We start from the raw sequence: 24,778 nt of genomic DNA on the forward strand, positions 1-24,778 counted from the left end.
TATATATATATATATATATATATATATGTATATATATATATAATAAATATACCGAGTTTTTTATTTTGAAAACGGTTTATAAAAATTCTTGAACATGTCCATGTATACAATATAGACTAATATTTTTAGCACAAAGCTAAAAAACCTAAATAGTAATTATTGTACAGAAAAGAAAGTTAAATCGAAAAGTATCCACTAGCCTAGCTAGCGACCACATTTTAAAACACTTGAGTACAGAAACAACAACCAACAAACAATCAACCAACCATGATTTTTATGCCCACACTGCTGCGCACGCACTGTTTGCTGTTTGTGTGTTGTGATCGTCGAAACATGTCTGCTGTATTAGAAATCCTGTTCAAAAATGAAATTTGTCCTATTGAAATTGTAGATTTCATTACAGGTAGAAATGTGAAGGTAAGGTTCACAATCTGTTTTGTTAATGATTAGGGACTTGACTTTTGTTAAATCGTCATAAAAGCTTAGGCTAGCTACGTAGGCCACCCTAGAGGCTAGGCCTAAGTTTAAGTAGGCTAGCTAGCTAGGCTAGGCCCTAGGCTAGGCCCTAGGCTAGGCCAGGTCATTCCCTCTAGGCTAGCCCCCCCCCCTGCTTCCCCGGTATTTTTGTAGTGAGTCGCAACTGTAGGTGGTGGGCCCTGTCCTCGTGGCCTATAGCCTAGCTAGTCCCAACAGTCAAGACAATAAAACAATGTAATCGTAGTCAGATAGGAGGGACGAGTCCTACTACTGCTACTACTAGGCCCTGGCCTATCTAAATACCAAACGGACCACACAAAACCACACAAATGCAAAACTGGTTAAAATATCACCACACGAGAGTAGAAAACGGCTTGATAATAAATAAAAACCATCTTTTATAGTGATGATAGTTGTCCGAATTATGGTAAAAATTGGCTATTTTTAACAGTTTTTTGCCGCCATGCTTCAGAAGGTAATGCCTTGATATTGAGTATCTAACACACTGACGTCTGCAGAAACGCGTTCAACCATGATCTTTTTAATAGGCCTACTACACTCACTACGTATGTTATATTTCATCGAGAGACTATTCTATTATTTTAAAATATTCAAGGCAGACCACATAAAGGCTAATGAACTTTAAAATTGTAAATAATAATAATTAGGGGTTTTGTTTGTTGTTTTTTTTTAATAATAAATATATTTCAGTGTACAACAATTGAGTAAAGAAGATTGCATTAATGTAAAATATATGATATATAAATAGTTTCAGAACAACCAATTTATCTGAAGTTAAGAATTAGATTCCATTAGGATATGAGTAAAATATAAACAAACAGATTCAAGATTCAAAAATATATTTATAATAATATAATACATTTTAAATTATAACACATTTCATTAAATTTCTACTCACTTCGGGACTGCTCATTTTATTGTCATTGTATGTAGATAAAGTTGTCAATTGCTTCCTGAACCACTGTAGGCCTAATGGTACAGTACTCTATTTATAGTTTATTGACATATACAGTACATATATCAGCCCTGTACTATATAAACCACTACTTTTACTTTATCAAGATACGCCCTTAGTGTTTATGAATATGTCAAACTATGCAAGATATCACAATAAAGAAGAGAGCAGGGACGATTAAAAATTTCGAGAAGAATCTTTAATGATTTCATGAATGCCGCACCACGCAAGAAGAAAAGAACAAATAACGACTTCCGACAGTCTGCTAACTTTTCCTATCACCACAAAGAGCGCACAAACCTGGACAACGACGGAGGGTTAAAAGTGTCAGGACAGTATAGACCAATATGTTAAAACATGTATTTTGTAATGCAATATCCATTGATCTTAGTTCAATAAAGTATATACACTGCAGAGTTCATAAAAAATAGAATAAATGTATCTAACAGTACATTAATACATAATTAAATATACTACAATGTAAATACCGGTACTCATATATTTTTTTATGTAGAATAAGTTCATTACCATTCATGTGTAAGTACCTTGAGTGATGCTATGAAACGAAGACATGAAGGTCATGGCTGAATGCGTTTCTGCTGACACGTCAATGCGTTATAGATCCACAATGTCAACGCATTACGTACCGAGGCACGATGGGCAAAACCAACAAAACAAAAACAACATACATTGATTTTTAACGTAATTTTGACGATTATCGTTCTAAAGTTGGTTTCTATTGATTATTAAGCAGTTTTCTACTCTTGTGTGGTAATATTTTTATCATTTTTGAATCTGTGTGGTCCTGTGTGGTGTCGTGTGGTATTTAAGACCCATACAGTAGGAACAGCCTTCTGCTGTATAGCAATGCCACATACTGTAACTAGCCTATATAAGCTTATAATATGCGAATTGTGTTTTATTATAGAGATTTGCTAGGTCTCTATTAGGTACTTACACTACTCAGGATACTAAGTAACTATACAGTGTTACAGTAGGCATTGCTTACCTTGCACTCCCGGCTGGCTGGTTGCGTATGTTCTGTCTAGTGTTGTGGTTATCTCTCAAGTGCTTTGTTCTATCCAAGTTCTCCTCAGCACTCTGTTCGGGGTTCCCCACAGGGTCTTCCACGGGTGCGTGGATTTCCCCTTGTGATTGACTGCGACGTGTAGATGACGTCATTCACAACCAATCTCCGGGGCAGCAGCATGTCAGTTTCAAACACACTGTAAATTTTATTAATAATAGGCCTAGCCTATTCTATGCAGTTGAACTTGAATCCAAAATGCCATTGAAATATTGTTCGACTTAGATAAAATTCAACTTAGACATTACAACAATTTGGCATGTAAAATAAGATCGACTTAAAAATTATTCGACTTAGGCAAGTTTAACTGTATATTAATAGACTAGGCCTAGGGCCATTACAATTTTATTTTTAGGGATAGGCCTACTGTGATATTGTGGTGCTGGTAGCTGCTTCTTTTCTAGTTAGCTTACGTATTCATATTTAGTAAAGTGTGCTAAGTGGGCCTATGAATATGATGAGGGAGCCTCACTCATGCTCGGACAGAGCTATGTTTTTGTTGTTTTTGTATCACCAGCGGACCATGATTTTATTGTTACTTTCTCCCTGTCTTATCTCTCTTTTATTAGGCCAATAAAGAAAGCCAACTGAAGGAACTACAGCTACAATCAGACTTCCTACCATTCTTCCTTAACTACCTTAGAGACAGTACAAGTCATCTCATCTGCTCTGTGAACTCCTCGACAAATACCCCTGCTAAAACACCAACAAGTGCACAGAAACTACGTCAGTCTGTAAAGAATTCCCAGCGACGACGAGGAAATCGTACAAAATTATTTAGCCCCAATGTATCATCACAAACTGAAAATTCATTCCAACATTCAACACCTGATTCAGAGAGTAATTTTTCTCCGTCTAATTGTTCGTACAATACCCCAAGTAGTACAAAAAGTAACCAGAGTTCATTATCCCGAGATAGATCCAGACGAGAGGACAGATCATGGAGGAAAGACAGCAGTCCTTCCCCTCGTATCATAACACCAAAAAAATCAGAACTTCTGACGTTAGGACAATACCTGAATACATCAAATTCTTTTGAAAGAAGTATTAAGAAAAAGAGTCCTTCAGTTGTTGAGGTGGAGCATCAAGAATCTTCAAGTTATCGCACTCCTTCTCCGAGCGGATCTCGTAAGCGTTCCGGAGGGAAAAACAGAAGCGGGGGAAGTGGCCGAAGGGTGAAGATCATTCCACAAAATACTGACACACCAACTACTTTTAGACTTGATACACAAGATTTTCCATCCATCAGTGCTGCAAAGTCTGTAAAACCAAGAAGAATCACACCAACTCTTGTGAGTAAAGATACTAGGAATGATAATAATGTTTTATTCACAATACCTTCTGACAATGAACATACCAGTTGTCTTAATGGTATTGATGCAATGAAACCATTCCACAATGCTTTTACAAGCCCGATAAAATCCTTGAAAGTGGAAAGAGAGCTTTTACGCCAGGTAAAGCTGAAAAGAAGCGATACTTTACCTCAAGAAGAAAGTATCATGTCTCCAGGTAAAATGGTTCCAACAACACCTACAAAACCTCTTTTAAGTACTATGATAACTACCATCGATGAGATTGTTGCTAGGCGAAGCATGGTTACACATTCTGAAAAACTAGATGTTTTAGCTGAACTGTATTCCAGGTTTCTAAAAGGTGAGACATACACGAAATTTACTTTCTACCTGTTTAAAGCAGAATTGTTTGTTAATGTATTGTTATGCTTGTCATTAGATTCCAAGGTCTGAATGTGAATTTTTGTATTGATATAAACTGAAAAAAAATGTCATTGGGAATTATAGGTGCATAACTTACAGTTACACCAACATCATGTTTGCCCATATATCTGCATAAAAGTACTATAAATTCAAATAATCGTGATAAATTATACTCAGATAAAAGAATATGTTAATTCTTGGCAGACAGTTTTTCTTTGCAAGTCACATATAGCCAATTTTGATTTTTTTTTCTATTCTTGTTTTACTAAATTCTTTTAAAAAATTTTCCCAGAATGTCTTATTCCAAACTTACCAGTTGAGATATATTTCTTGGTGCAGTTACTGACATCACACGGAAGTGAGCCAGATGATATTGCCACTGTTTTAGTGAATCGAGATCTTGAAGATATCAACTATTTGTCAACAATACACAACTGTGTATACTTCGCTGTAAAGGTGTTAGAGGGACAATCAAGGTAATACTGTCATAATTTATAGTAATGATGGAGGTGAAGGTCATAATGGTTGTAATGTTGGTAGTGAAGGTCATTCATATTGGTGGTGGTAAAGGTTACAGTGGTCGTGGTGGTTAACATTATCATTGTGTTGGAGCCATTATTACATCCTTCACCAGTATCACCACTACCAGCACCATCTTTATGGTTTTTACCACCAATATTATGATCTTCACCATCAGCACCAACACAACTATGACATGGTGAAAATGATGGAGATTATGATTGATAAAAAGGTGGTGGCATTTCTGGGAACTTGTAGAACAAGCATTCAAATATGTTGGTACAGACACAGTACTGTCTGTGGATATTCCATGAAGACCTGCTTCACTGTCAATACTGTACAGCAATTGCTACAATATCTAGCTGTTCCCAGTGCAATCAGGAAGGCTCCCCGATTTGTTAGTGACGAAACAACAACTTTGAACCAAATTCAGCTCTTCCAATTTGTCAGATGTCAATGTTCAGTCATCTGCTGACTCACTTAGTTCTCCTCGACGATTATCAGACTTGATCAAAATTTGATGGAAAGTTTTTTGAATGCTATAAAATGTTTTTATTGTCTATTGTCTGATGTATTGCAAAGGCCTTCTTTTTCTCTACAGACTCTTGTCACTCCTAGATGAAACAACAATGAAATTACTTTCAGAAAATGACAATATATTGGAGTTTAGCCCAAATTTCAATGATCAGTTTGTGTCTGAACCAAGTAATTGTGGCAGCTCAGCAACACTTCCAGTATTTACATCGCCAGTTAACGCCGTCCATTTCTCTGCCGACACTGATAACAGGCAAAATTTTCCATCAAACCAATCGTTCCATGGATTTAAAAAGCAAAGGTAGCTTATATTAACTTCTTGTTGTATTCGTATATGTCTTCCTCTAATTAGAGATCCCTCAGATTTACAGGGCACCTCCAATTAAAGAACACCTTTCTGTGGCCTAAATGAAAGTCTATCTTTTATTGTTTTTAAATAATTTTTCTAATTATAAATACTAATGCTGCTAAATACCATAAAACACCCAGTCGTAAAAGTCGCTTTCTTTTAGGAGACTTGTACCCACTTTTTGGTATATTGTTTATTTTTAGCCAATGTTTAACATGATAACACAAGTTTAGTATAATATATCATTGTCTCAAACTTAAGTACAGAAAATTAATAATACACATAATTGAAGTATTTTGTAAACATTACATTTAGAATTTATTTTATTATTGAAGCTATTTTTTTTTTTAATCATTAATTATAAATAATCTCTTGTTCAACATATTTTTTATGATTTAACACTAGGCTAAGTGAGTCATTCAAGCATTCAAATAATTTGCCCACAGTGTGGTGTTATGTTCACTGTTTTATGAATGTGAATCGGAAATTTTGAAGGGAAAATAAATCAATCAACTCTCATTTTAATATCTTAAAATTACATTTATTAAATATTAATTAAAATTTGTTTATAGGGATCAGTTTTATGAATTGCTGCGTGAATGGGAGGACAACCACAGGTTACCTGGCTGGAACATGAAAGAAATGCAAGCCACACAGATCAGGTAAGTTGATACAACCATATTTTAATATTCTGCTGTCCTTTTGCAATGATAATGACAGGGACATTGAAAGTGAATTGCAATGTCACCAACAACAACAATAAGATTAATAATCGTCCTGATGACAGTTAAAGCAACTCAATCAAAACGTTTAGATTCTCAACAAAAGCAGCAGGTCTTCTTTATTATTATTATTATTAATATTATCATTATTATTATTATCGAGGGTTTAAGAACAGTGTTCCCTTCTATTATATTTTTTAGGGGAGGGGGAGTCCAGTGGCGACGGAGTCCAGTGGCGACCGAGCCACTTAGGGTCCAAGAAGCAAAACCCTGGAAGAGCTTGTGTTATTGCTGTTAAAGGGCATATCTGGTCTAGTGTCGCACAGAACACATTCACAATTGATTAATTAAAAAACCTTTTTATCAGCATGGGACCACATGTTTTACATGATTCCTATTATCGAGGGAGAGTAACATTTTTACAATTGCTTTTTGTTCATTTTTAAAAATTGTAACTCCAGTCAACAGTATTTTAGGCAATAATACCAGAAATTCCAGCCTTATAGTACTGTATATCAAATCTCTTTATATTCTGAATTATATTTTGATTTTTTTTAAATTTGTGTTTGTTATAAGCATATAACCTTCAACCTTTATTCCAGATCAGTGATAAAGCAAGCAACAGATCCCACCAATTACATACACTTTGCAAGGCTCTTCAGATCACAACTCATCACAGTAAGTTATTTCTTATATAACAGCGGTAATTATATCATTTGTGTTTAATATATTCTTCATATATGAATTTTTTTTAAATGAATTTTTTAATTTGTATATTTCAGTAAGTTATTAACTTTCCTATAAACAGATGTTTAAAATAAATTTTTTTTAAAAAGCATTCCTATAGTAGTATTGGAATACATATACCCTCAAATACCTACCAGCAAAATTAAGGTTGTTGTAGGAACATGTCTGCAAAGCATTGAAAACTGATTTTTTTTTTATCTGTGACTTATTGAAAGTCTTTTAAAAAAAAACAATTTAAAGTTTTTTTTTATTTCTTAGGTTTTTTTTAAATAATTTTTTAGAGTGCCTATGCAGTGAATTATTGCATGCATCAAATAGTAGAATGCTCCTTAAAGGAGCTGAGTATGTGTTCCATAGGCATAATTCCAATGACTTGGCACATTCTGGGAAGTAGAAGAAACTACCATACACCTTACCGGGTGGAAATTACCAATAGAATATTCTTATTGCCTAATTAATATTTATGAGTTAATAATGATATTCTTATTGCCTAATTAATATTTATGAGTTAATAATGATATTTCTCTCTCTTCAGATGTGCCACAGTAACTCTACATTCTTGACTGGTTCTGATACTGAAGACCAACAATTACTCAGCCAGTTAAAGAAATCCAATCCAGAAAAATTTAAAAGGTAAACAGCAGACCTGGAAGAAAAGTGTCTTTCGACCATGAAAGTTGTCTTGATAAAATGCACCAAATGCTATCTGTACACTGTATATATAGCCCAACTGTTTATTTTTTGCACAAATGAATTAATAACAAATAAATAATTATCCAACTTCTAGATTTCTGGGGGCTTGAAAAATGATTACAGATGGAAGTAAAAGTGCCGGTACATAAAAGCTATGATCATTTAAAGAGAATGAAACCTCAATAGGCATAGTCCTATAGTTAGAGTTGATAAAAATAATTATCATACCCGACATGTTTAATACACATGCTTTTGTGCTTTGTTATTAGCAAATGTTCAAAACAGACCACAGATCTCACCCATTCCTGACTTGGTTGCGGGTGTTGAACGATAAGGGAGTGTAGGAAATGTTCATGAGGGACGTTCCCATATTAATAAACAAATTTTTTTTAAGAGTTTGACCTTACATGACATCACATTCTTACCTGTATTTCCAAAATGCATCCGGGACATTAATGTTGCTGCCGGTCATGCAGTCATGCACTTTTTCCAGCTCTGGTAAACAGATTAAAAGCAGCGTTGTACAGTCAGTAGGCATATCAATTTGAGACTGGGGCTTTGTGCTATATGACAACCAATTACAGAGGGGAGAGCACAGGATTGTTAATTATAACAGGCATAAAAGGATGAATGTAAGCCACTCTACTTGTTAAAACATTGTACACTTTATTTCCACTTACATTTTTTATTTATTTTTGCAGACTGCAGGAAAGATTTTTCATGCCATCTAGATCCGTTGGCCCATGCCCTCCCCCTAGCTTCAATGGCTGTCAAGAATTCTTCCGAGACTTTATTGTGTGCGCTGAGAGGTTTGTCAATAATTTAATAGCTGTTTTGTACTATATGTTGTTACATATGTGGCAAAGATACGCCAAATCTGTCGCTCCTCCAAAATTGATTTTTAGGTTTTAATACAATGTGAAACTATAAAATGAAAGTTATAAAATGGTGAAAGGATCATTTAAATCTGATATTTCATTGTGAAGTTATAAGAGTTTAAACATACAGCTGTTTAGAAAGTAGTATTTGAGAAATCAGCCTTCAAAGTTTACACTTTTGGGGAGTTCTCAGAGAGAGACCATCACCAAATCGTTAAAAAATGTTGTTTTAACTTCGAAAGTGGTGAAAATAACAATATATATCATTATGTATAGATATAAAGGGTGAGTCTAGTGCAATAAAACAAATTTTGAAAATGTTGACATTCCAACATGTTTTGGCCATTATCTTAGAAACATGATTTGCGAGGAGTGACTGGTTTAGCTTGTCTTTGCCAGATATGTAACATCAGACAGAATTAAAAATGATAAAAATTATTATTAGCACCTTCTAATGTGCTTCATGTGATTTGTGAAAAATGGAGCGGTATGGCGCTTTAATGGAATTAGACTTAAATGATAGATAGATAGATAGAGAGAGAGAGCAGCAAACACCTTACATATCTAAAACCATTCAAAACACTGTGTATGTATTCTGTATGTACGGTAGGCCTAGGAATCAACACTTACCACAGCTGTTATGGTATGTAAAACACACCTTGTGTTTCCAGCTAATCGTGGATTACACAGTAAATAAGTGATATATATTCTTCTGACCGAAAAGTATTGAGACCAACATTGTAGGGTTGAAAGAATACTGTGATCGTACTCATACCCAACAAATAATTATATACTTTATTTTTTGTAGTTATATATTTAATCAGCACCTGATCGACAGTTTCTCAGCTAAGATTATAGAGGTAAGACAGATATGTTCTATAAAATTAATGAATTATTATTGGTAGCATGGTTTAAAATAATTATTTATAGTTACCAAGATTAATCACCATTATATCATTGTAATTATTACTGTAAATCTTCTACTTTATTACTTCAAATACATTGTCTCTTATTTCTTATCGTAATTGATGTAATTTCCCATTATATTAATTTGTAAATACCTGTATAGTAATCACTTTATCATATTTTGTAAATCTACTCACAATTCAATATTGTTTTAATTTTACTGCAATGACTTTTTTGATAATAAAATCAGAATGAAACATGAAACATTTTCATGAATTATAATTTTGCATTGGTCCTCTTTCCCATTGCCCTGTTGATTGAAGAAGGTGGTATATAAAACACTTACAGTGGTAATTGATGCAAACATAGCAGGCTGGTTAGCATCTGATTTTGTATGCATTGCATTCACAATAGCATTATTTTGTTTATCTTGCAGCTGAATGACATGTCAATCATCTTTACTGACAACCAGGATGAACTACTAAAGGAGGTAAGAAGAACCGCCCACATTTAGTTTAGTGTTTAGACTCCCAAAAAATATCAAAAGCTGTAGGGAGGTTATTGTATTTTCTTATGTCCTTCTTCATGTTATTGGCCGTGATGGTAATGGTGTTGGTGGTCACAGGTAGTAGGCTATATTCTATGTTACCATAATTTGTTTCATCTTGAGGGTATGCACAACAGCACATGAGACAAATCCTATCAATTTTGGTATATACCTACTTTATGATAATGCTCATTTACATAATCTATTTTTAGTATTAGTGAGCTTTTGATTGCACGACGACGATAGGACGTAGAACGTAATGACATCACTAAAAGTCACCTACGTATGTAGAAAATGTAGGGCGTTCGGTGGGAAGGTCACGCATGAGTGATTCCGTTCTAGTGTCGCATCGTCGCTCAAGCCGAAAGCTCCCTAATATCAGTTTCTGTACCATAATAAAAATTTATAGTAAATTGATTGGCTATGCTTTTACTGGAATTCTTATTCAGTAAAATTACTATTTCTGCACCATGATAAACATTTTTAGTAAGAGAGTTAAATGGTGGGAGGCTGTGCTTATCCTGGGAAGCATGAAAGTATTAATTCTTTATCTGAGTAAACCTTTCAACCACAAAATGTCAATAAACTTCATATTCAGTTTACATTGTTTTTACCCCAGGAGCAGCGGGAGAATTTCAAACTGAGCCTTAAGACGTTACGTCTCTTGAGTAAGTTCCTAGGTTTTGTGGTATTCCTGCCTTATCGCGGTAACAGTACATCAACAGACAGTGTCGGCGATGAAGTTATTAATCTGAGAAACAAGGTAATTCAGTGTTTTCCAAGTCTCCTGAAGAGGAACACAACTGGAAATAATTAATCAGATTTTTCATGGGTTACCATATCATTGGTGTCACTGAAAAAATATTAAATCTAATTCTTTGTAAAGTTTGCGCCAAATCTGCTATGAGAAAATACCCGACTTGTTTAATGGACTAAATCACATAATTTTGAGTGGCAGCAAACAAATTAACCACCAATGAACAGCTTTACTACATTTCCATTGTTAAGTTTGGGAGCTTATGATTTTTATGACGACGTGATCTTGGAATTAAATCACTCATTTATGATTGTCCTGCATTTTCTGCACAACATATATTCGGTCCTAGAATGATGATTATAATTCTAAACTGTAAAACCAGGAAATTTCACGCGCATTAACCTTTTATGCAGCGAATAATTTTCAGGTCACATTTTCTATGTTTCAAAAAAGATCGGTAGAATACAATCTGATCATCGTGAATGTCGAATCAGTTTCAGAAACGAGATTTTGGTCATTATAAATCACTGAATTACACCAAAAATTAATTTACACTTTATTAAACACGATAATGAACAATAAACAGCAAGAATTGTCGGTATTTCAAGGCCTAAACTCGCCAATGACGATGCAATGCAGATCTAAGGCTTAGGCCTAAATGGGGAATCCCCACAAATCGCAACATGTGTGTGAAGAGTTGACAACTTCAGCATTTTAAAAATTTAAAAATTGTATTTTTAATTATTTTGGTGAATTTTATTAAATGAGTATAAACTTAATAGAATGTATTTCAATTAATGAATCAATATTCTGACCTTAACTTCTAATGTTCAGCTCGAAAAATTTGTAAATTCTAGGCCTATCCTGAGCTACTCAGGAAGTATTCTGATCAGGGATGTTCTGATCATCACTGCATGTGATTGCACATGTGCAACCACTCTGCAGTGTATACTAGGAAACTAAATTACACCATTACATACCACGATGTTCAGTTATCATCAATCAATGTGTAAGAATATTATTTGTTAATAAAACACACGTTTTGATAAACATTGTTCATTGTAGGATGATTGAATATTATACAAAATTTAGGAATATCGTATGTATGAGTGAGTACTGTATGTGTGTAAACTTGGCTCTTTCTTAATTGTGCTAGATGGCCAGCTAAGTCCTGGTTCTCCAGCTGAGGGCTGCAGGCTTAAGATGCCTAGCCCAGGCCTAGCTTAGCCTAGACAGTGGCTGTAGGCCTATCTTACCTAGGCCTAGAACTCACGAAACGATATTTTCAGCTATTGTATAGTATTCCTTTCATGAATAAAATTTAGGCATTTTGCGAAAGTTTAATGTCGCAAAAACGGCCAAAATTATCAATTCGCGAAAGTTTCGTGCCGCAAAATTTTCTGGTTTTGCAGTATCCCTGTATAGTATACACAGATGACACAATGTCATTATGTTGTAAATTTTACTGATGATGTGTTGAAAGTTTTCTATTCACTCAACTAATCATATGATTGTCTTCCTTGCAGAGCCAACCACCTCTAGATCTGTGTGCTTACGTGACAGCATCATTCGTTGAGCATCGCTTGGTTTTCACTATCCCTTGGGTTGTTGAGTTCTTGAGTATGATGGATTCCACTTCACCTCACCTACTCTACTACCAGAATTTAATTATTACCTTAGTGGACATCTACAGGTATATGTTTAATGATAATTAAATTTGAAACATTTTTCTGTGTTCACGTGAATAATAGACATATCTGGAATGTCAATCAAACCTAGAAATTTACAATCAATCAGAATGTGTTATTCAATAGCTTGCTCCCACAAATATTGTAGTTTATGACTTCGTGTTACAGCTGTTGTTTTCTGAAACATTATCGAAGGGGTCATTAAAACTTGTGTTTATTCACACTAGTAAAAAAGCCTAACAGTTTATACTAATCATTTTATACCGTTTACATAGATTCCAGGCATTCGATTGGTTAACAGCCGGGCAGTGGTTCCAGCCATGCCCTCTAATGCCAAAAATTTATGTAGTGGTATATAAAACAAATATTTACTGAGTTTTAATTGGGTCAGAGTTCAAAATATAGTTCTTGGTGATCTGGAGGCTGTACTCAGGGATGTAGTACTGGTGGGTGGAGGTGGGTGGGGCCATCCCGCCTTGAAGTTTTCCACCCAGTCTAAAGCTAATTTAATGGTCCTCCACCCACCATTATTAACCCACTTTTCCATCCTTAAAACCCACTCATATTATTTTGAGTTTACCAATGTTGTCACCAACCCACCCTTAAAATATCCATCACCCACCCTTAGATTTCTAAAGCTGCAGAATTTATCGCAGGACATAGTACAGCCTCCAGATCACCAACTGCTATATTTTGAACTTTGCCCCTTAACCCAGTAAATATGTATCTATTATTCTGAAGCTTAATGTTCTAAAATATTATATTGATTAAATATGATGAACGTAGAATTAAAATATAACATTAGTATTCATTTTCTCAGATTTTTAGGCTTACAGTTTTCGATTGAGGCTAACACAAGCTGGTTCTTTCTAATTTGCATCATGGGATGGCTCTTCGAACTTCCCATGTTCCCACCTGCTCTCTTCTTCAACGTCTTCTCTAGCAACCACCAACCATCATTACCGTCTCTAAGACCAAACTCCAAAGATGTCATCTTTTTAGATGCGCTGAATATAGTGGATCGCAAACTACTTTACTCATGCTGTCCGTATCTTGCGGAGGTCAAAATTCTTCTCACTCGGACCATGGTTGGGGTGGGTAGCAAGAGTACACCTATGAAGAAGATCACCCCAGTGTCAGCCAATCCCCCGCCAAAGCCGCTCATTACCGAGAAGCCAATACAGGTACGTTTCAAAAAATACTAAGATGGTTCTATAGATATATTTTATTAGCTTAAGTTTAGAAAAGACTGGTTTTTTTTGTTTTTTTTTTTGGTTGATTTTTGTACCTGATTGTGTCAGTCAGTTGTATATATTTTTATGTATCAATAAGTTTGTAAGTAAAAATGTTATTTTCAATTCAGATTTAGGACCAATAATTATTTTTTCATGATTTTATTTTAATGAACATATTCAGTATTTCATCATTTTTATTATTATTATTAATTATTAATAGTATTTTAAAAATTATATTCCATAATTATATAATGTTTTTGAATTGTAATTTTTAAATTTAGAATACTCACACTGGAAAATAACTTGTTGAATTGGAGTGATAAAAAATGAAAATTAGTAGGTTGTGTTCTAAGTTGTGATATTATAAGAAACATTTGAGAAATTTTTAAAAAGTATGTCTTTTATGTAATGAATATAAATATTTATATTTACGTTGTCATTAGGTTCAACTAGAAGATAATTTCTTTGATAACCACTCCCCATCACTAAAGAAAACTGTAGAGTTTGTTTCAAAGAGAATCTCATCAAATTGCATAAAAAGTATCAATGCCAACCTTGTGACACACCACCTGGCTGAGGCAACTAAGGCCTTGAAAGCTCTGGCAGGTGTCGGTAGCAACGGTGTCGGTAGCAACGGTGTCGGTAGCTGTGCTGTTAGTAGCGGTAGTGGTGTAGAGGTTGAGAACCTGAATTCAAAGATGGTTGAAGTTGAAAAACGGGAGAGCAGCATCACTCAAGAAAAGGCCATCTCATTTGCCCATGAGTACGTTCTGTTTATCATATTTACGTTAATGTTAAACTTAAATCTCATACCAATTATATTTTTTTGTTGTTTCCCATTCACAATGATCTAACCTTAAGGCTAAAATCCAGGTTGAAGTATCAATTGTCTTTTGAAACACACTAATTTGGGCTTCTTGTTGGTTAATAAAAAATATTAAGTGGATCAGAAAGCTCAAGATGATTACATTTTTATTATTTAGGATTTGCCACATCAATGACTCCATATTTAATATTATTTTTCTCGTTCCTTTTTATTACATGTGTTGTTTTTAATTTGTTGAATACTATTTTTTGTTAAAATAATTATATGAATATTATTATTTTTTAATTATTATTATATATTAAATTTTATTATAATTTTTGTTTTTTAAAATGTTTATTTATTATTATCATTTAGACAATGATGCGTAAGCTCACTAGCAATATCCTAGTAACGTTTGTTGAGGTACAAGAAGAAGTAAATTTTGTGAAAAAAACACTTGCAACAAGACAGGTAAGAAATTAATCCATTCAATAGGAAGGACAAGAATTTGCCAAACTAAACAGTGAACTTAATCACTCTTCAAAGTGGTATTCCCATAAGACAAACATAAACACAAGATGCTCTACATAAACTAAGTCCATTTTCAGGCTTAGGGAGTGGAGTTGTTTTTTATCATGAAATTCATTATGCAGGTTTCCCTTTAATTAAACACCAGTGGTGGCGCCAGAGGGGGCTATAGACCCCTCGTCGGGGAGGCCTAGCTTTGTTGTTAATAATTCACAATCACATGGATTATGAAAAATCTGGATTTTGCCATGATGGGAGAATAGTATTGTAATGTAATACGGTGTTTTTTTAAAAAAATAATATAAAATGTAAAACGGATTTGAAAATAAGTTAGTTGGTTACATTGCATACTCTTTGTTTCTCGTTGTTTTATTCAAAAATTGTTGGTTTTGGGAGTTAATTTTGACATTAAAAAACATACATGTCATATTACAGTAGCTTGATGCCTATGAAATAACTAATAAAAATTCACCAAAATGTGTAAAATATCCGTAGCTTTACCCCACCGGTGGCTCCTAAGCGGCGCCCAGGCCCCCAGCCAAGTGAGGCTCGCCCATGGCACCATCACTGTTAAAGACCTCGTCAATTAAAGGCCACTTTTCTGTGGTCCCAAATAAACAAATGTCTATAATATTTATTATACTAATTAGAGACCAAAGCTGCTAAAGACAATGGAAACGCCAGTACCAAAAGTGGTCTTTAATTGGAGGGAGACCTGTATTTATATACAGTATTTTTACTACTGTATTATCAGTTGTCTCCCGGATGTTAGCTGGTGATGGGTGTCACCATGCACAGCAAAATAAAGTTAGTTGTTTCAGTTTCAGATCTCTCAAAAGTAGCATCTTCCAACTTGAAACACCTGTAACCAGCATTTTTATGTCAGAAAGTTTAATAGTGAGCTCTTTCTCATACCAACAGGACATGACAAGCGTAGCCTACCACTCTATTCATTTATTAATCGCAGAATTGATTGCTGCACTTATCGTGCATCATCCGGATTATTTGTCACATACCATCCCTCACGAAATGGCTGAAGATTCCAATGTATGTTGTACGAGTCGAAATGTAGAGCTCACAGATTTCATGACAGTTGAGACCTCTAGAATGCAGAATGGAAATCCAGATAAACATAGAGGCAATTGTGAACAGTTGAGGGCAGCAGACACTGAAGAATTTAAGAACAATTTAATGAAACAAATGCTCAGCAAAAAAAGTGCTAAAAATGTATCCATGCAAGATGATCATAAATCAGTACATATTGAAGAAAACTTCTTCAATGTAACAGAAAATGCTAGAACTGCAGAATTTAATGATGATTGTAACAATCAATTTGGTGAAAAAGAAGTAAATGATGTTGAAAATAGCAATTCCAGTGCAGTAACGTCTATACAGACTTGTGTCTCAAAAAACAAACCTGTACATGTACCGGACATTAATCAAAGAAAAACATTTTTAGCAAGTATAATGGATTTATGGGAAGGGGAATGCCCCTTAAATTTTCCTGTAGAGGTAATTACGTGCAATAGAATGGATGCTTTGATAAGACGCACTGAACATAAAGATAAGTGCTTGTTAGTCAGGCAGGTGATATTGGATGAATATAGTGGTTTATCGCAAGGGACATGATAATGGTGCACAAATTGTCAACTATCTGAGCACGATAAATTGTTTTAAGGTCCGACAAAGCAATGGTGGAAAACCATACACACACACTTGCGTTTGTGGGACATTACCGCATGTGTATGTAGAACACGCTCGTCTTTTTGCCCTGTTCTGATTGGTCAATTATTTAGTTTGATGTTTGATGCTTCGGCAAGGTTCATTGGACAACTGTGTGGTAAAATGCACCAACAAGCAAGTTCTGATTGTATCCAAGTATGGTATTATTGGAAGAAGCTTTTATGATGAAATTAAACCAAGACATTAAATTATGCAATGAAGCAATATATTTTTAAAATGTTATATATTGTATTAATTTATATATAGTTAAAAGTAATTTCTGATAACAATGAAAATAAAACAATTCATATATTTGAAGTTTTCTAGATACTTTGATTTATGATCTATTGTTATGGAGTGTATATGTTTTTGTGTATTTGCCTGTGCTAAATGGTTAGAATGCTAGTTCTGTGCTCTCATTTTCATATGCTCGGACATCCTCTCTAGCGGCGTCTTGGTGGGGTTTGATTAAATGGATTATAGGTGTAATACTTCTCCCATGGCTTATCTAGAATTGTGGGGGTGGAGGGAAGCGTAGTTGCGAACACTCAATGGATCTACACAGCAATATTGATTTTGTATATACATCACTTCATTATTATACCAACCACCACTTTGATGCCCTCTGGTTTTCAAAACCCAGACCATGCTCCACAAACAGATTGCAAGTTTTAAAATTTGCTATAGTGAAAGGCATTTTCTGTTATTTTTAAATTTTTACTACACAAAAAAAAACGTATTTTAGTGTAATGAGAAAATATATATCATAGCATTGGTTTTTACTTTTATTTTCATGGAGATGAAAGAGTTCAAATGTTTTTGGGACTATTGCACTGATGTTAGTCTGATTTTGATGTGAGTAACATTGTAATGGAGAGTTAGGTAGAATGAGCACACGACTTGAGGCCTGGCTATCAAGAAATGTTTTATTAAGAATTAATAAGAACATACAATACAGTAATGGTCCATTCATTCTAAAGTGAAACAATATGACACATAATGTATCATATTTTAGTTTCCCAGCTCCAGAGGAATTTAATGACCACTTTTTAGTACTGGTCTTTTCTTTAGACGTGGAAGTGGTTAGGTTTGGTGCAGAGGAAATGGTTTCATTTCCTAACTTGAGATCAGGGTTTCAATCCTTCGCTGCTCATTTTGCTTGTGTCCTTGAGAGAAGGCAACTTATCTACATTGCTTCAGTCTACCCAGCTGTGTCAATGGGTACCAGCAAAGAGCAGTGGGAGTAACCTCTGGTGGATTAGCGTCCCACACAGGGGCGGCACACACTCTCATCTGCTTCACGCTACAGAAACCGGGAATAAGCTCCATCCCCTATATGGGCCCTAGTGGCTTGGCAAGGATTCACTTTTACTTTTCGTTAGATGGGTTCTAATTTGAGACCAAAGCTGCTAAAAGGACTTCAACGTGACACGTATTCTTTATAATTTTATTTTTATTGACATAGAACCAGTTACAGTAGAATTAGAACAAATTTATAGCATTAATTTGCAATGCAAATTTAATGTATTTGTAACATGAAATCAGTAAAATGTAATTAAAGGAACGTTCTTTCTGTTGGATGGATGTTGCATGAATAGAGTAACGACTTAGGATTAAAAAGGGTGTATTTTATGTTATGGATTAAACTTCTTCAAGAACGTACACGGAAAAAAAAAAAGAAATTCCCATGGTTAAGTGTCATTGATAAGATTGGTTTATACGTATTAACACATGAAGTAGGCATGTTCCTCGAAATGTTATTTCGTTCCCTCGAAATAGTTTAATATTTTTTCTAACTATGGCCCTTTATGGTCTCCATAGTTTTACATTTGTTGAAAACGATAATACCTAAAATATTTTATGTTTAATATTACAGTCGCAATCTAAAATGAACCTAAAGATTTACACTTTCTCCACATTTTAGATTTCTTTTCAATATCGTTATCATTAGGCTTAATGTTGCATATTCCATTTTACTTTTAGTTTTAAACACATTATAAATACTAAGTATTGGCATTATAAATACATTTTAGTTTTTGTTTCTCATCTATAAAATCATCATCATCAGCTGTAAGTAAAACTTCTCTGGTTAAAAATGGCAAGTAAAAAATACTTTGCCAGAAAGGCTATCGCCTTAAAATCAGTCTGTCGCCCTCTCTAGAACCCAGACTTTGCCCTTGTCACACACGAATCACGAATCAGTTGATGAGCTAGGTAGAGAGTTTATAAGTGAATTTATTTATATTTTTAGACGGTTATAACGAAAAGTAAGTAGATAGTGTAGCCCTAAGCCAGATCTTAGTTACTTATTTATTTTGTTTATATTTTGTGTTCCAATAATACATTATAATAACACTTACACATTCCTTAGGATTCCGTGTGATGCAACAACGTGTGGCTGTCATCGGAGCAGGGGCTGCAGGACTCTGTGCGGCCCGGCACCTATCGAGAGACCTCACCCTATTTCATCCTGTGGTCTTCGAACAATCTGATTGTGTTGGAGGGACATGGGTTTACACAGAGAATACAGAAACTGATCAATATGACCTGCCTGTTCATTCGAGCATGTATTCATCTTTAAAGTACAGTAAACCATGTTTAGGCCACGGGAATGAAAGTTGTAGGTTTGCGTCCACCGCCCGCATGCCTAAAAAGCTACCGCACGAAAATTTTCATTATTTTGAAAAGAATATACTTCGTTTTAAAAAACGAACTTTCTAAGCCGTAAACCGACAGAAAAACGATCTATTCATCACTGATCACTCGTCGCGAACACCGAGTGAAGGCAGGCCTGGCCACATCGCACCATGATGCTGATCACTGCTGAGGTCATTTACGGGTCAAATCGATCTTTCTGACCAATAGGAAATCTCGTATGTTTAAAGAGGTCTTAAATGTAGAAAAGGATCTGCTTTATAGGCTAGTGTGTACATTTATGACTGTAAGCATTGTTTCTTGGGAATAAATGTAAAATTACCAATGCCGCGGTTTGTGGGCAGCATTTATAAAAAAAAATAATGAAAAATGAAAAAATGCCTCATGTGTTTCGGACACAAACTACAACTTTCATTTTTGTGGCCTTATATTTGTTTTTGCATTTGAAAAATGATGGCCTACTACAGCCTGGCCTAGTTTCCATTATTATATTGTATTTGTACTGTATAATTTATTAATATTTATACAACACCAATGATTTGTGTACCTTCTGACACCTAGATACGTACAAAGAATTTAAATTTCTATGGTGAATAACAATTACAGTTACTCCAATTTACAAATAGTCATAGGCCTAAATCGTAAATTTGCAAATACATTACTACACTATATAATATAATTCAAATACAAACTACAAATATAATTAAAATAAAAAACCCCAACTGTAGACAAAAACTGTGAATTCACCTGAAATGTGCGAAATTCAATAGTTTTGAAAATATCTTGCTAGCAGCCATCTGGTAGTCGGATTTGCCAAGACTGCAATTCAAACATGGAATAATTATCCAAAAATACAAAAAACATTTCAGAAATTTAGTGCACAGAGAATAGGGCGATGATAACTTCGCCCGTGTTATAGTTCGCTCGAACTGGCATTCGCTCAAATTGACTGGCATTCTACAGAGCAATGTTTGATATCTGTGTACCATTTTTACTAGGACTAATTTACCAAAAGAAATAATGGCGTTTCCAGATTTTCCTTTCGACAAGAATTTACCATCGTTTATTGGTCATCAAGATGTTTTAAAGTATCTTATCAATTACTCTGAGGCCTATGAGTTAAACAAGTTTATAAAGGTAAGAATATTCATTAATTAATGTTTTTATTGTTAAATGAACAGAGGCTTAAACCTTTGCTGTCAATTTCTCATTGTGTGCCTGTTGTCTCTACCAGTGACTTAACAAAGAAGTCTTAGGCCTTTGGCGAAGGCTTCTTCGGGCCCTTATAACCTGTGGGCTGGGTTTAGCCTAGGAGGGTTTTGGCAAATCCCAGCCAGCTTCGGTGCATGATGTGATGTTTCAAACCGGGTCTATTATTTTTATGTTTGATGATTTAGTGTCACTGAGCCATTGTAGAGAGAAGGCTGAAACCATCTACTTCTGTTCCATGCAATTATCATCCCCGACATGTGTTCGGACAGACTCCCTACAGGGGATATAAACATTTAATATTATCATTATTATCAAATTTCAGTTTCACACAAGAGTTGAAAGTGTCCAGCTACTGGTTGAGAATGGCAAGATCAGATGGAATGTGCAATTTTGTAATGTAAAAGAGAAGCACGTCCCACATGAAAAACAAGTTTTTGATGCTGTTATGGTTTGTAATGGGTGAGTGTACTATATTCATCATATTTTTTGCCTAAGCCTAAGGGTACTACATTGCTGACATCACCACATCATGTGGCACACAGGATACCAAAAAAATATTTAGCAATTTGGCTAATTCAGTATGAAAATAATTAGCCAAACAGAAATTTTATAGCCAAAACAAAAGAATATAAGCAATGAAAGCTTTAATTTCATTAGCTATTTGGCTAATTTGAAAAAGAAATATTTAACAAAATTCAACTTTTATTAGGATTTGGCTATTTTGCTAATGGCAGCTTAAACACTACTTCCTTAGAGACTACTTCCCAAGTGGTCATTACGGATGAGTGCCTCCATAGTTGAGTCACTGTATATTGAGCAGCTTCTTCAACTTACATACCTCTATAAAAGACGTTGTTTATATATTTTAAACATTGGGCAACTAATATTGCACAGCTTTATAATGCTACTGTAAGCGCCCCTCCATGGTGGCTAGGTAAGGCAAGAATTTTTTTTATACCTTGTTTAGTGAACCCAACACCTGTCACTAAGGATGATTTTGAATAATTGTAAAAATTTTTTTTTTTTTGCTAATTAGCACACCCGCCACCACGAAAAAATGGAAATTTCAGTAAAAAATAAAAGTTTTCTTTATTTACACCCGTTACACCCGCCGCTGCCTTGAAATTTTCAAAAATAAGATATGTATATTTCTTCCTAATTATATCAATTTAAAAATTTAACCATCCCTTTACTACACTGTTTAAATTTATCACTAAAATTTTATTCTTTCCTCCATCTGGATGTTTTTGGCAAAACTATTTTCTATATAAAAACAAAATTTAATTTTCATATTTTTCCCACTCTCCCCTGATGGTCTTATCCTAAAAAATATAAGTTGGCGAAACACGATATAAAAAAGTCTCTTCTAATATTGAATTCAGCAAAATGATGCAGCAAATTATGGGTTATTCTCTTAACTGTTCTCTACCTATCTTATGTTTTTCATCAGAAAAATTATTATTTTTTGATACATTACATGGTTCACTGTTAGATTACTGGGGTTTAGTCAGAAGGTTTGGTATAATAAAATAGTAATGACAGGTGTAATATAATTCACTAGTCTACTACTGCTGAAAAAAAAATTACATAGCAAGAAAAACAAATAATGTAATATTTATTTAAAACAAGATATATAAAGAAATTACAAATAGATAAATAAATAAATAAAAATACCATTCAAAATGGGAAGTTGAGCAACACTTAAGTAAACAATGTGCTTAATCTGTCTCTTATACACATCTAGATGTGTATAAGAGACAGGTATTATATATATTGCTCACTTATATATTATATTTCTTAGTATTATATTATGATTTTGTGGAAACAAAAAAAGAATATTCTTTATCTTCAGACACTATGCGATTCCAAAAGTTCCTGACATCCCTGGACTTGCATCCTTCACTGGCATCATCAGTCACAGCCATACCTACAGGCATGCACAAGATTTCCAGGGAAAGAAATTGGTTGTGCTTGGGGCTGGGCCATCAGGAATTGACATTGCATTGGACCTAGCTGAATTTGCAGAGTCCATCACCTTAAGTCATTGGAAGAAACCATTAAAGTCCCCATTGCCAGAGAACATGAAACAAAAAGCTAGCATCCAAGAGGTTGTCAAGAATGAAGTGGTGTTTTCAGATGGCTCAAGAGAAGTCGTGGATGGCATCATCTTCTGTACTGGCTATAACTATGATTTCAGCTTCCTGCATCCAGATTGTAAGTTGGCAGTGAATGATAACCGAGTCACACCATTATATAAACACATTCTTCATACCCACCATCCGTCCTTGTCGTTCATTGGGGTATGCTCAACGATTTGTCCGTTCCCGTTGTTTAGTTGCCAGGTGCGTTTCGTGATCGCTTCACTGACCGGATCCATGCAGCTGCCAAGTAAAGAACAAATGGAACTTGATATTGAGAAGGATTACCAAAAGCGGTTAGCTGAAGGACTGCCGCAAAGGCATGCTCACGCTATGGGGCCGCGACAGTGGCAGTATAACGATGATCTTTGCCATTTGGCTCATGTTCAAACTGTTCCTAATGTTGTTCAAAAACTCTACGATGCTGTTGTTGATGAAAGAAAATGGAACGTTGCTAACTATAAAACTAATAACTTTGAATTGATTGATGACAATACATTTGACAAGTTAGAAACAGCAGTTCATTAATATTCATGATTATGCAGTTTTTCAATGTTAATTATTAAGAAGGAAGTTTAACCATTGGTGGACATAAAATGGTTCGGAGGACCAAAGTGAATTTTGATTTAACACTGAGGGTCAAACATAACTTTCACATTTCTAGATGCATTGCTTTTTAGTTCCTATGCATGTAATGAATTAGGTACTATTGGATTCACTATTTAGTGTATGTGTGTGTGTTGACATTTTTGAAAATGTGCATGCCTCAATGTCACATTGGAATTGAATCTTATGTATTGTTTAAACAAATAACATTTAATCATTCAAGCATTTAGTAATGACAGACTCTATTCATTAATGGTTAACACTTGATAGTCAATGATATGCGAAAGCATGCAGGTGCAACTTACGTTCATATTTTGGGATATATCTTCTTCACTGACCTTTTACTGAACAGTCTCTACTAGTCAAATGCACCAATTGTTTGCCCGTGTTCACATAGGTGACAGTCAAGAAAAAGTTTTCCGACATTTTGTTTTTCATCGTGACGTGAAGTTCTTCTGCGTTAACTCAGTCTGGACTCACGCTAACAGGTTGCCAAGTCACCATGGGCGAAACTATTTTGTGATTGGCAGAAAAAAAAAATCAGCTGCTTTAGGCATTTTAGCAAAGGCCTAAAATAAAAAGAAAGTTTTAAATACTTGCTAAAATACATTGTGTTTTCATTTGATCTCCATTTTTGCCAACTCCATGCAACGTTTATTTCTGTTGTTGTATGAGTAGTCTTGCTGTAAACGTCATTTCGTGCCTCCCAAGTTATTTTTTTTTCTAATTGTTATTTTAACATGGTAGATGCAGGGCAGTGGCTGTGGAATGTAGACTAATAAGAAGGTACTGTATTTCCGATAGCCGGCTTTGTAACAGTGTACCTTTGCAAACTGAAGGCAAGTGATATGAAGGTAGCCGACCATCGGGTACATAACGACTTTCTGGTTTGAATTTTTCTACTAAAACACGAGGCCTGCAATGCGAAGGCCGTGGTAGAACGCTAATAATAGTTTAATCAATGATCTCGTGTTATTGTGTAATATGTAAAATACATTTAAATAATGCATGTAAAATTTGAGGTTGCACCGCATGGGTCACTTTGTTTTTTGTGTGTGTGTGTGTGTGTGTGTGTGTGGATTCTGTTTGTGATCTTTTATTCCTTGTAAAAGTTGCTACCAATTTGGCCTTTGGCCACGATATGTAACTTGTTTTTTAATGTTGATATATTTGAATTAAATAAAGTGAAATAATAATAATGATATATATATATATAATAACAAAAAAAATATTTAGCTATTTTGCTGTGTGTATGTATCTCTATGTATATACAGTATATATA

At 34.6% G+C, this 24,778-nt stretch overlaps 3 protein-coding genes across 4 annotated transcripts in view; all 3 read left to right on the forward strand.

Annotated features, from left to right (window-relative positions):
- Positions 1-275: 275 nt before the first annotated feature.
- Positions 276-14,684, forward strand: LOC117125367 (codanin-1-like). Its single transcript, XM_033271857.1, has 14 exons — positions 276-417; positions 3,110-4,193; positions 4,548-4,731; positions 5,376-5,609; positions 6,230-6,319; positions 6,982-7,057; positions 7,662-7,759; positions 8,521-8,628; positions 9,506-9,557; positions 10,040-10,093; positions 10,770-10,913; positions 12,434-12,600; positions 13,416-13,779; positions 14,274-14,684. Exons 1-14 carry the CDS (start codon positions 277-279, stop codon positions 14,682-14,684), a joined length of 3,207 nt encoding a protein of 1,068 aa, XP_033127748.1. The 5' UTR covers position 276.
- Positions 14,685-15,000: 316 nt separating this feature from the next.
- Positions 15,001-17,211, forward strand: LOC117125398. Its single transcript, XM_033271914.1, has 2 exons — positions 15,001-15,106; positions 16,085-17,211. Exons 1-2 carry the CDS (start codon positions 15,014-15,016, stop codon positions 16,790-16,792), a joined length of 801 nt encoding a protein of 266 aa, XP_033127805.1. The 5' UTR covers positions 15,001-15,013; the 3' UTR covers positions 16,793-17,211.
- Positions 17,212-19,050: 1,839 nt separating this feature from the next.
- Positions 19,051-24,778, forward strand: part of LOC117125364 (flavin-containing monooxygenase FMO GS-OX-like 4) — a 22,415-nt gene continuing 16,687 nt past the window's right edge. Inside the window, exons 1-5 of one of the 2 annotated variants that reach the window (XM_033271855.1) lie at positions 19,051-19,152; positions 19,257-19,467; positions 20,539-20,677; positions 21,075-21,211; positions 22,605-22,623. In XM_033271855.1, the coding sequence (XP_033127746.1) occupies positions 19,268-19,467; positions 20,539-20,677; positions 21,075-21,211; positions 22,605-22,623 (495 nt within the window). In that variant the 5' untranslated portion in view covers positions 19,051-19,152; positions 19,257-19,267. Of the gene's footprint in view, positions 19,153-19,256; positions 19,468-20,538; positions 20,678-21,074; positions 21,212-22,604; positions 24,092-24,778 lie in introns of those variants that run through there. The other variant, XM_033271854.1, reaches the window with a different exon arrangement.

This window comes from Anneissia japonica, unplaced genomic scaffold (genome assembly GCF_011630105.1).
Source record: "Anneissia japonica isolate Jap-2015-1 unplaced genomic scaffold, ASM1163010v1 scaffold2003_len1103335_cov173, whole genome shotgun sequence".
Classification (NCBI taxonomy): domain Eukaryota; kingdom Metazoa; phylum Echinodermata; class Crinoidea; order Comatulida; family Comatulidae; genus Anneissia; species Anneissia japonica.

Coding starts and splice junctions, on each gene's coding strand:
- LOC117125367 (XM_033271857.1), top strand. CDS start 277: ATGCCCACACTGCTGCGCACGCACTGTTTGCTGTTTGTGTGTTGTGAT. Junction 6,320..6,981: donor ATGCAAGCCACACAGATCAG/GTAAGTTGATAC, acceptor CCTTTATTCCAG/ATCAGTGATAAAGCAAGCAA. Junction 10,094..10,769: donor AGGATGAACTACTAAAGGAG/GTAAGAAGAACC, acceptor TTTTTACCCCAG/GAGCAGCGGGAGAATTTCAA.
- LOC117125398 (XM_033271914.1), top strand. CDS start 15,014: ATGATGCGTAAGCTCACTAGCAATATCCTAGTAACGTTTGTTGAGGTA. Junction 15,107..16,084: donor AAACACTTGCAACAAGACAG/GTAAGAAATTAA, acceptor TCATACCAACAG/GACATGACAAGCGTAGCCTA.